Consider the following 14,362-nt stretch of genomic DNA (forward strand, 5'->3'; position numbering starts at 1 on the left):
CTTTTTTTTTTTTTTTTTTTTTTTGCTTTTTGCTCTGTGGCCAGTAATCCCATTTTTTAAATTTTGAATCATTCAGTTAGTGAACAAGTCCAAAAACATTTAATCTATACAATACGCTGAATATTGCATACTTTATCTTTGTCCTCTACACTTTATGTAATTCTTTCTGTTGAAAACATTTTTATAACATACTACACAGAACTCAAACCATTATTAGTGGGTTTTTTTTTTTTTAATGTAGTGAACTAATTCTTACTCCTTCTTCCCACCACCAATGAATTTAAATTGGCTATTCTTGGGGCGCCTGGGTGGCTCAGTCGGTTAAGCGTCCGACTTCGGCTCAGGTCATGATCTCACGGTTCGTGGGTTCGAGCCCCGCGTCGGGCTCTGTGCTGACTGCCAGCTCAGAGCCTGGAGCCTGTTTCAGTCTGTGACTCCCTCTCTCTCTGACCCTCCCCTGCTCATACTGTCTCTCTCTCTCTCTCTCGGAAATAAATAAAACATTAAAAAATCAAAAAAATAAATTATCTATGCTTAAATTATGAGGCATTATTTTTTTGTTTTCCTGTTCGTTGTCAAGTTTTTATGAATCATAAAGGAAAATGGAAGAACAGGAGTAAAGACCAAAAATAAACGTAAACACAGATTTTCAGACAAAAATAAATAGAAGACAGTTTTTTCCTTCTTTCCTTCTTCCCTCCCTCCTTCTCTTCCTTCCTCTTTTCCTTTCCTTCCTTATTCCTTCCTCCCTTCCTTCCTTCCTCCTTTCCTCCCTCCTCCTTCCTTCCTTCCCCCCTTCCTTCCCTCCTCCCTCCTTCCTTTGATCATAAAGCACTGAGACCATAGAAGGTGAAATTCAGGAGTCATCAGGGCCACCCTGCGCCCCTTCTCCCTCACTCAGTAGACTGAATTGAGAGCTTCCGACTCATGCTCTGTGTTGCATGGCCAGCTGTCATTGAGAAACAGTGATCACTTACCACTGGGCTTGGTTTCTCACTGAGCCCCTAGGGTGAAGGGCAGTCAGAAACTCCGAGAACCACTGTGCTTGTCAATAGATTCGGAATTTGTATTGAAATAATTTCCTTTAAATCTTAGCAGGGGTACTATGCTGAAGATTTTTTGGAGGTGAAACATCAGAAAAAAATAATAAGGAATAAGAATTATATACAGTAAAACCTTGATTTGTGAGCATAATTCACTTTGGAAACATGCTTGTCATCCAAACAGTCTTATATCAAAGTGGATTTCAAGAACCGTTGGCTCAGCTGTGATCATGTGACACTGGGCGTCACACCCTCTTCTTATTACATGACATCGCTGCTTTGTCAGGTTAAAATGTATTAGAATGTTTGCTCACCTTATAAACACTCGCGGAGCAAGTGACTTGCAATCCAAGGTTTTACTGTATTTGCTTTTGGCCAATTTGTGTGTGATTTGGTGACTTAGAGAAAAATAGCTTTGTTTTTGAAAGAGAGAGAAAGAGTAGGGGAGGACACAGAGGAAGAGAGAGACAGAGAGAATTCCAAGCAGGCACCATGCCTGCTCCAGCACACAGCCCATCTGGGCCTGATCTCTTGTGACCATGAGGTCATGACCTGAGCCAACGGACTGAGCCACCCAAGCACCCCTAAACAAAAAATTCTCCCTAAAAATGGAGAAACAGTGTAGTAATTTTACATTCCAGTGTCATGCATCAGTTCTATGTGGAATCTATGTTTTCCATGTTCCTGAGCGAGGCAGATGCTAGAGCAATAGCAACGATACATGGACATGATCCTTTCTGAAAATTGGATTAAGCTTTGAACACCTGCCCAGTCTACCCACGGAATTAAAGTACTTGTGCACCCTACGCTACTCCTGTGTGGTTTGGACATGGTCCCTTGTGTGTGGCTTTAAAGCTAAAGGGCATCCTAAAGTGATGGCTCTCTCTGCCAGATTTTAAGCTCACATCTGACTTGTTAGAAGATCCGATCATAGAGATAACTGTGACTGAAAATTCAAACTTAAGGAATCTACTTGAAAAGAAAAACCCTCCATTTTTTTAATTTAAAAATTAGTTTTCAGCATAATTTTAAGGTTGGATTTGAAACCTTGATGTCTCGGTGAAGTACAGTCGAAAGTGTTGTGCCAAAGACATCTATAAATGTGTATGAGTTTACAAGCACAGAGAGAATGTGAAACCGATTGCAGTATAATTAAATTGTTTATTGTCAAACCCGTAACTTTTGAGTCTTATGTGTTTCACATGGGATTTTAAGTATGTTAGGATTTTCCACTCTCTAGTCCCAAAGCTGCCACTAAACGTGGTTTATACCTACCACATGTGCCATGGTCTTTCATCCAGCGCCAGTGAAATAATGATAGTTTATTATTCATATCAGCTACCTAGGCTTCTTCCACTGTAACATTCAATCCGTCAACCACCCTGTCACCCACATGCATGCTGTGTCTCCCTGTCGCTCTCCTTTAAGGGTCTGTCACACTGGGAACCCGGTCACGAGTTTGCGTCAGACCATTCTGACGTGTTTGGTCTGAGATACAGTCAGAAACAGGCTGTTCACCCAGATATATGGAAAACTGGGTTCCTTTTATTCTCAGAATGTCACTCACCACCATTTGAAAATGTATATGTTTAGTATTTTTATGTTCATACTCACGCACGCACACACACATATTTAATGTTTATTTATTTTTGAGAGAGAAAGAGAGCACATAAGCAGGGAAGGGGCAGAGAGAGAGAAGACACAGAATCTGAAGCAGCTCCAGGCTCCGAGCTGTCAGCACAGAGCCCGATGTGGGGAATCAAACTCATGGACCTTGAGATCATGACCTGAGCCGAAGTCGGACACTTCACCAACTGAGCCACCCAGGCGCCCCTCTGATTTTTCAAATTATGACCTAAAGCTTAGCCTTAACATTAACTAAAAGTTAGTTTTAAAGTGTAAACTGTTTCTATTTACTTTTTCTTTCAGTGTAAGATTTACAATTAAATTTTTAAAAGTAGGTAACTTCATCTCCCTGTTTTAACCTTTCAAAGCCAATGCAGATGGCAAAAGCTTACTTAGTCCAATATATTCAGAAATGAATAGAAATGAAGCTATCAGCTAAGAAGTCAGGGGTAGTCATTTATACTTTTTTCAAAAACCAACCTTGGAGAGGAGATGGATGTTTGGGGCCATCGTGGCGGAGATGGTTCCCTGGGTGCAGACTTCTCCCCTACTCACTCAGCTGTGTACACGAAATAGGTGCAGCCCTCACCTGTCAGTCATACTTCAGTAAAGTGGTAAAACATGGAAACACTAGACCTGTAGGAAACAGTGTTGACGTCAAAGATTGAAAAGCACTTTGGGTTCTGTTTTGGTTTTCTAATTTCGAACCAGATTCTGGATATAGAAGTTAAATGGCACGGTTCTGTTACAGTCATCTCAGAGACCTTCCAAGTAAAGCCTTATAAGCTTTATGTTGATCATTACTTAATACATTTTAATAAATGGACAAGCAATATAAGAAGCATACAAGGAAATTTCTTGTGTTTAATATAAGAACATATTATGAAAATTGTTTCTGAGAACCAGAGATGGAATTCAGAATTCCATTATTCAATTTAGAAGCAACTGACATCTTCACAGATTGGCCCAGCCAAATGACAGGATGGAATCCAATCCATAGCAAACCTACGAAAGTATTCTAGGGCCCACGCAATTACTGACTGCGGTGGGCTCTCATGGCGTCTACCTTTACTGCCTTTTCTTTATTTTTCCACAACCGAGAAGAAACAGATGGTCTAGTTTCTGTTTATGAACATCTGGAGAAATCTGTCATATTTTCTGTCATCAGAGAGATTTGACACGAAAACATGGTGATTGCTTTGGGTTTTATGCACAGAATTAAGAACATGGGACAGATGTGGATTCCAGCATGTGATAAGGGAACAGAGCAGGACAAACTAGGGCCAGTTAATGAGATGGCGTCTAAGGAGACCGTGCACAGGCACATGACCACGCCTGTCTGGACAGAACAGGGCTCAGAGGCCGAGTGCTTTGCAGGGTCCTACAGCTTGAAGCATGTCAGCAAAAGTGAGTCAGTCATAGAGACTGAAGGTGAAACAAATCAGATCCAACAATTAGCAAATCATGTTTCAAAAACTAGCGTTCTAATGTTTCATTACTCAGGTTATCTGTGCACCCAATACTCAGATGAGGGCAATATTTGCTAAGTTGTGTCTGTCTGCAGCTGGATAGGGCTCATTCAATAGGACAGGACAGAAAACTGCATGAGCAGATTTAGGGCAATATTGGATAAAATGGACTGTTAGTACTCAAAAAAAGTTTGAAAGCGAATACATGTTTAAAAGTGGAAATCATAAGATGTGCAATTTAAAAAAATGAACATTTATTTATTTCCGAGAGGCAGAAAGAATGTGAGCAGGGGAGAAGTAGAGAGGCAGACACAGAATCCGAAGCAGACCCCAGGCTGTGAGCTGTCAGCACAGAGGCCGACGCGGGGCTCGAACTCAGGAACTGCAATGCAAGATCATGACCTGGGCCAAAGTTGGACACTAAACCCACCGAACCACCCACGTGCCCCCATGGTTAAGCACTTTTACTGCTTCATTTTTGAAGGGTGCTGAAGTAGGTGAAAAATGGGAAGGTGCCTGGGACTCAGCACTCCAGTGCTCCTTCTAGATGATTCTGTGCAGCCCAAATTCCAGTGGCTGCTGGTAATGAGAGCATTCCTGTCTGTTGCGCATCTCTCCTCCGCGTGGGCAAGAAGGCCCATCGGGGAGAAATGTCGCCCAGGGTTTCAAAGCAGTCGGGCATGGAACTCGAATAATCTAAGTCCTCTTCCTCCGGCCCCAGAAGAGCTCAGAGAACAGCCCGTCCCTTGGCCGCAGAGAGAAGGAGGCAGTTGGATCTCATCATTCCGGAGTAATAACTACTTCTCTGTCATTGGCCTCCCTCTGCTCCGTGTTCTCATCTCCAGCTGGACTCGTCTCTGGAGCTCGGGACCTGGATGGCGATCACTTTGTACGTTTCCTGTTTCCCATCCAGCACACACTTGGCCTACATTAAAGAAAGCGGGGTCGAAACGCGAAAGGACAAAAAAGTAGAAGCTCGGCCAGGACATGCAGGGTCCTGTGAGGCACCGGGTGTCCATCGTGTGTCCCGGTTCAGGGGCTGGCTTGGTGCCGTCCCTGTGTTGTCTCTAGCCTCATGGCAGACGACTCCGATGCCACGGGCCGACCGCTGCCGAGAGGAGCAGGAGCTCGGCGGCGAGCACACGGGGCCTCGGCATGCCGGCCAGGGGGACACTTCACTGCTTATGAAGGTGTAACACGAGCGGGCCGTCTGTCGCCTGGGCTGGACGCACAGCTCAGTGCCAGGGTGCCCCTAAGCCGTTGTTTTCCAGGTCAAAAAGCGAACCAGTCTTCCAAATACGTTAGGCTTTCACCACGCAGGTAATGCCTGCTGCCTCTGTGGGTCTGGTCATAGTTTAAGTGTGTGGTGTGGCAGTTGCCTGTGCTCCATACACATGGCTTTTCTCTTTGGCTCAGAAGAACTTGAATCTTTCTTCTGTGAACTCAAGATTATTCCAAAAAGCACAGAATACAACGTACAGCACTCGAAGGGGCCTTCGCAACTCTCCATTCCGCCCTCCACCGTCGTCCTCACTACCAAGAGGAAATCACGTGCACAGATAGGGAAAGGGCTTGCCCCCTGCTGCTGGGCCGTGACGTGCCACGACTGCCTGAGAAGTAGCCGCAACCCCTTTCGGAGCCAGAAATCGCTGGAGAGAGTGCAGCTTTCACAGCAGCTGTCTCATTCACGGGTGTGGGGGGTCGGAGCCCCAGATAATCAGGCGTTCTTTCTCTTCCTCTGCACCTGCGAACGCACATTGCTAATTCCCCTCCAGATGCCACCAGGCATTCAGGCTACTGTGAGTGCCACTCACATCAAGCGGAGCACGTCCCGCGTCCCGCAGCCGACTGCTTCACTGCGGACCATTTCTGAAGGGAGAAGAGGCTTAAATCGGAGGCTGGCTTCATTTACACTGCTATTAAGTGCTGGTGGAAGAATTGTCATTTTTACTTGCATTCTGCCTATAGCAGAAATTATGTCAGGCATGCATATTGAAGCATTAATTTATGTAGGTGGGGGGGGATTAACAAGTGTCATCGGCTGTCCTAAAATACTACATGTAAGTAAAGCTACTTAAACTAATTTCGGCGGGTTCCATTTTAACCTTTTTTCCTAACCAAGTCTGAACCAAGAAGAACTCTATTATTAGGAAATAAATACAAGGAATCAGCCTCATGTTGCAAAAATTGCCATATTAGCAGATTCACTGGTTGACAGGGTTTAAAGCATACTGGCCCCAAGCAGGAAATAGGATTTGTTGGGGGAAGAACATTCTGGAAGAACCTCAGCTGTGACGTTGTCATCTCCCAACCTTTCCAAAACGATGAGTGGGGCCTCTTCTCAGATCTGTTTTGTTTATATGTGCGTCTAAGTGATGTGTAACTTTTTTTTTCTCCCCCAGTGGTGAACTGCTCAGATCCAGGCTTTGTGGAAAATGCCATTCGTCATGGGCAACAGACTTCCCCTGAGAGTTTTGAATATGGAATGAGTATCATGTATCATTGCAAGAAGGGATTCTACTTGCTGGGAACTTCTGCCTTAACCTGTATGGCTAACGGCTTATGGGATCGCTCTTTACCCAAGTGTTTGGGTAAGTGAGGGTTACTTTGGATTCTTGTGCCACAGAGCCCTGTAAGACCATGAGCAGAACAAAAACAAAAACATAAACAAAAACAAAACAAAAAAATTAAGTCTTTACAGACTGTGTAAGTTATTGTGATATCTTTATTGATTGGCCAAAAAGTCACAAAATACAAGTCAAACAAGTTGATGGGTCACAGAAGGAGAGGGGACATGGCCCGTTCTCACCTCCGGTTTCAGGAAGAAGTGGACCCAGTATATAGGCCAGCAGGTGGTACTGCTTGACTTCCGCTGCCACCCAGCAAACAGGCTTATTCTATGAGACTCAAACATGGTGGCCAGTGGCCTCAACACTGTACACCTCTCAGCTTCGCTTTGTCTGGACCCAGACTCAGAAATATTGGCAAAGGTCTCTGGTATGGAGTGTCCGTCTGTTGACCTAGCATCTATGGTAGGAAGGGTAGAGTATTCTGAGGGAATACTCACTGAACACAGGTCTCATGAGCAGTTCTGGTACTGAGAGTTAATACAGTAAGAGGAATAGTATCTTGACAGTATCCTCCCCCGACCCATATGATTAAGAGGAAAGCATATCACCCTAAAGAATAGAGCAGTATATCTAGGCAGACAAAATTATAGCTCATCATTCCTGCCCATCTCACAACATTATCAGTATTTTAGACCATGTAGATTAACAAGAGTACATTTTTTCCCGAGATCTTTCAGTCTTCCCTTCTTTAAACTTGAAAGAGCAGAGTGTCCTTTAGCATAAAGACATCATCTTATTAAAACAGTTTGATGGTTTAGGAAAAGGGGTGACTCTTCTTGGCCTTTTCAAAATCATTCAGAAACAAAACAGTCCTTAAAATCAAAATGCTCTCTTCTTCGTATTCATTTTCTGTGCATAAAGGATGTGGGACATGACAATTAAATTGATTTTACTGAAAAAAGTGATAATCTGTCTTACCTCTTGCATTATAGCATTTTTAGTACCTTTTCAGAATAAATTACCCCTGGAGATTGTTTTTCTTATAATTCAGTGTCCCTCATAACCCTCCCAATCTACATGGAAACTTGTCTTGAATTCTAATTGTAATAAGAGAATTAATTCCTATGGAGAGTTACTTCTTTCAAAACCAAAAGCACAGCTTCATAATCTCAAAAATGCATCTACAAATTGATTACAATCTTCATCAAATTCTGTCTGCTGTCTGGTTTTCTAGGCCTTTACACACGGGAATTTTTCAGAGAAATTAGTTTTTCTTTCCCTGACTCCCCAGACGTGTCTTTTGCATCTTCCCCGGCTGATGCGAGACTTCCATTAGTGTTTGTGACGATGCCAGTGGGCCCCAGACCTCCAGGAACTAGGTTGTAAGGGACTCTCCTGCCCCTGGGTGGCCCATCCCCGCCGCTTGCCGCCGCTAACTGTCGAGATTACTGCGCGCCCGGGGACGCGGGTTCTCTGGGAGCCCTTTGCTAGTACACGCACTACAGTCGCTAAGCCTCATGTCTATTGTTGCTCCTGTTGTTTCCCTGGTTTTTTTCTCTTTTAATTTCACCTAGAACTGGTCGTGTACCAACTATTTACTAATTCAGTTCTAATTAGCTCCTTTTCAGGACTCTAGCTTGATAAAATCGTATTCACCACTGAATGGAAGTCAGTGTAAAACCGTATCAACAGAAGGGCTGATGTGACTCAGGGGATGCCTAATGTGTTTCAGCCTTTTAAATCTACCTCTCCGGTTGATATCGCTTTTGGGTTGTGAGTGATCAGATGCAAATACTCTAGGGTGTTAAACCACTGGCCTTTGAATCCCCTGTTTGTAGCCTGAGTCCAGTTAGAGCCGCACGCCGCACAGAATTTGTCCGCTGGTGACCCCAAGTTGGGACCTCTTCTCCTTTAGAAAAGGAGAGAGGAATCTTCACTCTCCCACATTAATGTAGATTCCAGAATTTTCCTTCTTGAAGGATAATCTATGAGTAGATTCCAGGCCTGATTTGGTATTATTTTAAAGAAATGAATGGAAATACTGAAGTTGCTGTATAGAATAAATTGAGGAAAAGTTAATCACGAATTTATTATTGTTACAACGTCAACATTTTAGACTGCCACCTGTTCAAAGAGAAATTGTTGTAAGGATCTCCCTGGATCCTCGGCCTGGAAGAATGAGCACATACGACAGAGTTCTCTCCCCACGCAAGTAGACGGTTGTCATAGTAACAGTCGTATACTTGCAGCATTACATGGAAATAGTTTTCATGAGTCTGTGTAACCTGTAACATTTTGTTTATTACTGCTTTTTTTTTTTTAACACAGTTAAGGACAGATGGGGAAAAAATGTAGGTAGAGTGACTTTCTCTTTGAAAGCCTAAATGGAAATTTCTATCTTAAGCAAAACGACCTAAGATAAAACAAAGTTAAAACAGACTTTACTGGAAGCCCCTTTCCTTGTGCTCGGCGATTAGATGAACACTTAAGGTGGGAGAACGTCCTCTGGAACATGGCATTTGCCAGTACATTTAGGCTCTCTTCCTTTTACAGGTGATGTAGTATGGCTGTCTGTGGGGGAGATTTGCCAATGTAAGCACTTTAGCAGGACTGATGCAATCGTTTATTTTGTTTTTTTTTCTTAAGCCATATCGTGTGGACACCCAGGCGTTCCTGCCAACGCGATCCTAACCGGAGACCTGTTTACGTATGGCGCCGTGGTTCACTACGCGTGCAGGGGGAGCCGGGAACTCGTCGGCAACAGCACTAGGGTCTGTCAGGAGGACAGTCACTGGAGCGGGGCACTGCCCCACTGTACGGGTGAGGAGCTGTGGACAGTGCGTGTCGTGGCGCAGTGGCACACACATGGCTCGGGCCTGCCCGTGCTCTGGATGGCCGTCTTCATCTCCATCCGCACCTTCGAGCGCCAGTCACTTCACATCTTCTCCCCCGGGAGTCCTGGGGGCTCCTTTCCCCTTGGCCAAGAGGGCTGCCTGCCTGGGCTCAGTCTGTCCCTGTTCATTCTTCATTCCGTCTCCGTCCTTCCTTTCCGTCCTTACACACCTTTCCTGTCTAAGGAATGGATAAGTCCATTGACCCCCTTCGAAAAAAAAATTACCTTAATTCTTTAACGAATAATTCTTAAATAAGTAACAGTCAGTGAATCCGCAGCTCTGGACATAACTGAGAAGAACCAAGGCTCTCCTCCTCCTTTTGTATATTTACAAAATACACCTTGACCCCATTTCCCTTTTATCGTCGGTACTGATGCAGCCAGTGGACAGCGCCTGCGTTCGTCTGGATTTTATGTCTTCCAGAGAACATATGGTTTTGTCACAACCTCATTTTAATCACCTAGTTTGTTTAGTTACACGGGAACAGGTTCCTAACGTTTCCCACTTTGCTGCTACGACAGAGTCCTTCTCATGAGATTCCACTGTGCAGTCTGTCTGTCACGCGCCAAAGTAACCTTTCACTCTCCTTAAACACAGCAGCTGTTGTAAACAAGTCCCGCAGTACTGTGTATCACCGTTTGTATTTGTGTTCAACAGGAAACGATCCTGGATTTTGTGGGGATCCGGGGACCCCAGCACATGGGTCCCGGCTTGGAGATGAACTCAAGGCCAAGAGCCTTCTCCGCTTCTCCTGTGAAATGGGTTACCAGCTGAGGGGCTCCCCCGAGCGGACTTGTTTGCTCAATGGCTCATGGTCAGGTCTGCAGCCCGTCTGTGAGGGTGAGTACATTCAAGCCTAAAAGTCAGCCTTTGCACTTGGAACCATGTAATTCATTCTAAAACGGCCAGTACTATTCCACAGAAATCCTAGAGATCAAACCTTTGTATCATTGCATTGCTTTCCTCCATATGGTCTCAGAGAATCATCCAGACTCGTGGCTGGGAGTGTGGGGATGTTCGCCTGCTCAAAAAGTCACCTAACCCAGACCCTTACCTTTTGAACGTTCATGACCTAGGTGGTTTCTGATCTTCTGATGATAATTTCTATGTGATATGGTGGCGTTTTGTGGTTACTGGTAGCAAACGTCTCAGGAAGAGGAACAGTGAGTAGAAGGGGTATAGATTGCTGAGGTAACTTCTGCAGGCCGGGACAGGCTTCACATCACATGTCACTTCCAATCTATTGGTGGCCCCTGTCCAAAGCAGGTGTTACAAAAGAACCTGGGTGATTTTCTGTATAATTATTTGGAGAGAATTTTCTGTATTTTAATATTTGAGAGGCGTAAGAGGATGTGGTGGAATTCGTTGGTAATTACTGTAGAAACACCATGCGTACCTCACCAGGTCAAGTACCAGCAATTCCGGCCTTTGGCAAAGGTGTGACGCAATACCACAGATTTGTCCAGAGCCCAGAAAGTAACTGATTTAGAATTCAGACAGATAAGACTTTAAATGTTACAAATGTTTTTTCATACAAACTTCTCAATTACTCAATGTTTGAGTCCAAAATGATTACATAAATTAAATACCTATTTTTACGTGAAACACTTCCTATGTAATTTGACCAACTTGAATAAACTTAAACAATATCAGTACCAGAAATATAAATCAAGTTACCTTAATCTTCATTTTTCTCTCTGCCATCTCCACTTGTACCTGCCCATTTCTCATTTTATTATGTGTTATATAGAATAATAGAAAACAATATATGTACATAATCTAACTATAACGATATCATCAAACTATTTCTTATAAGCCCATAAAATCATATAAGAAATGCAACCCTCTATATATGTATATATCTGAATGTGTATATATATATATATATATATACACATGTATATATCTTCTATATGTGAATGCATATATATATGTGTGCACATAATCTCATCAGAATAAGAGATTATCTTGGAGGGATCCACATCTAGGTAAAGAGATATGTGTATATAACAACCCGAGGTATTTTTTTTCTACTCCAAATCACCTTATGACAATCAAGTAAGTGTAAATCTTAAGATTAGGACCTAAAGAAGTTGACTAACTCAAATATGATCAAATAGTAACGGTGGGATGCCACCTGCCACTGTGAACTGCAGGATGACATGCTTTGTTTAGTGACTAAAAGTCAGTGACTCTAAATTAGTAGAATTTTTCTTACTCAGACGCAACGTTCCCAGTTTCCCACTCTCTTGGAGAGTTTGAATATTAAAATTTGCATGGTAGCATCTCTTTCTCACCCAAACTAGAGTGTTTTCTATAACACGGTACCCAAAGTTGTACGTGACTTCCGTAACCTACATTTACATCTCATCTAAACTTTCCCCTTATACTGCATGTGGGGATTGTCCAGAATATGTTGGAAAATTATGGAAATTGAACAGGAAGTCCCCTTTACTCCATGACATGTTGAATGCCAGTAGGCTAGCCTTCTTTCTGGGAACAATTATAAAATAGCAAAATATAGGAGACAATTATCTTATTAAACAACAGACAGTGCATGACTGTGTTCCTTAGGAGAAAAGGAATCAGTGAGGTGAGCCCATCATCTCCCTGTCATTCGGTATGCTTTTCTTACTGTACGGCCGGAGTGTGGAACTCAGGTGGTATGGTGGCGTGGTGAGGTGATGCAATAGAAAGTGTTCTAGGCTACTGAAATAGGACTTGCAGAACAGGGAATCTGAGAAGGGATGGCTGAGATGGAAGGGCCCCATAAGTCTGGTGGACATTCACTGGGTGGCTTGGGTGAGGGCCAGGCAGACAAGAAGAGGTGAGACCCATTGGTACAACAACCTTCTACTGCAGAGTTGAGCATCAACCCACATTACTAGAAGTCATACCCTACTGAGAAACACTGGACATCTGAGCAGTCAGGGCTCTCACTGTGCACTGGGAACATTTCACAGATTCCCACAAAGCCCCATGCATTATGAACACGTACCATTCCCTAAAATAAGTGTAACATGCTAGAACATGTTAGGACTAAGACTGAATAGATCTCCTCTCAAAGAGAATGAAGCCGATCAAGATCTACAATTGATTTAAAAGCCGACAAGAGCAAACTCCAGCACTTTTGGAAGGAATGACATAATCTGTCCATATTTGTTCACAATGTCCAGCATGAATAAAATAACTACATATGCATAACTCATAAAAATGTGACCCATAGTCAAACAAGCAAAGAAAAAAAAAAAAAAAAGAAATTGAATCTGATCCTGAGATGACCTAAATGTTGAAAATAATACATAAGGACTCAAAGCATCTATTTAAAATATCTTCATGGACTCGGGACGCATCGGTGGCTCAGTCGATTAAGTGTCCAGCACTTGATCTGGGCTCAAGTCATGGTCTCACGGTTTGTGAGTTCAAGCCCCGCATCTGGCTCTGCACTGACGGTGCGGATCTTGCTTGAGATCCTCTCTCTTTCTCTCTCTACCCCTCCCTGCACACTCGCACACGCACATGTGCCCTCTCTCTCTCTTCCTTTCAAAAATAAATAAATAAACACTTAAAAAATATATCTTCAGGGACTTAAAGTAATTTAGCATCATAAACAGATAGGGATTCTCAACAGAGAAGTTAAAATAATAAAAACAACAATCTGATTTTCACTCTGGAATTGAAAAATACAGCATCTGATATGTAAACTTTGCTAGGTGATCATAGCAGATGAAAAATGGCAGAAGGGTCAGTTACCATGAAGACACTGTAATGAACATGATCCAGTCTGAAAACAGAAAGGAAAAAGGGTGAACAACGGCAGCTTGCTAATTGCTGTGGGATAATATCAAGCAGTTTAAGGTACTTGTAGTTGAAGTTCTAGAAGAAAAAGGATAGGGAAGGAATGAGGCAGAAAAATAGTTGAGAAATTACTGGTTAAAAATTAACCAAAATAGTTGGGAAAATACAGCTCCCAGAAACAGGACAAACCTCACTTAGATAGTTTCCTGTTCTCTTAAAAATGTCATTCCCTGGGACCCTGGGGGGCTCAGTTGGTTAAGCGTCCGACTTCGGCTCAGGTCATGACCTCAAAGTTTGTGAGTTCGAGCCCCGCGTTTGGCTCTGTGCTGACAGCTTGGAGCCTGGAGCTGCTTCGGATTCTGGGTCTCCTTTTCTCTCTCTGCCCCTCCCCCACTTGCTCTCTGTCTCTCTCTCTTCCAGAAATAAATAAACATTAAAAAAGAAAATGGTCATTCACTTGGGACTTTACACTATCAAGTTCACCAAAAGAACTTTACTTCTGCACATTTAAAAGGTGAAAAAAATTAACACAGTTAAGAGTGAGTGATATCTTTCCATAGGCATCTCACTTTGGTGCTGTGATATAACACCATGAGTTCTATTCCAGCAAATCATAAATGAAGTCATTTATTTGTTTAGGAGAGCTTAACAGGATTCTACTTCGTAATGTACCTCAGTCAGACGCTGCAAAGTATTTTTAGAATAGCATTTGGTTTATCTAAAGTTAGAAATTCAAGTGTTTCTTGTAAAATCCTTAGAAACTTGGCCATTAAAATCTGTGTACAGAAAGAAGCAGAAATGTCTCAGTATGGCAAAAGTTCTCAAATATGTGATTCCCTACCAAACTGCCTACCTCTAATACTGCAGTGGACAGAAACCATCGGAAGTTGAGTAAGTAAAAGTATAATTCACACACACGGTAACAACGAATGGTGGTTAGGAACATATGCCCAATCCTACAA

The 14,362-nt window shown here is 43.0% G+C and overlaps 1 protein-coding gene across 1 annotated transcript in view; it reads left to right on the forward strand.

Moving 5' to 3' along the window:
- Window positions 1-14,362, forward strand: part of CSMD1 (CUB and Sushi multiple domains 1) — a 1,564,948-nt gene that overhangs the window by 1,516,702 nt on the left and 33,884 nt on the right. The window contains exons 54-56 of the mRNA XM_077771883.1: window positions 6,541-6,729; window positions 9,355-9,528; window positions 10,260-10,442. Coding sequence (XP_077628009.1) covers window positions 6,541-6,729; window positions 9,355-9,528; window positions 10,260-10,442 — 546 coding nt within the window. The remainder of the gene's footprint in view (window positions 1-6,540; window positions 6,730-9,354; window positions 9,529-10,259; window positions 10,443-14,362) is intronic.

The sequence above is a fragment of the Crocuta crocuta genome, unplaced genomic scaffold, assembly GCF_008692635.1.
Source record: "Crocuta crocuta isolate KB4526 unplaced genomic scaffold, BGI_CrCroc_1.0 scaffold111, whole genome shotgun sequence".
Classification (NCBI taxonomy): Eukaryota; Metazoa; Chordata; class Mammalia; order Carnivora; family Hyaenidae; genus Crocuta; species Crocuta crocuta.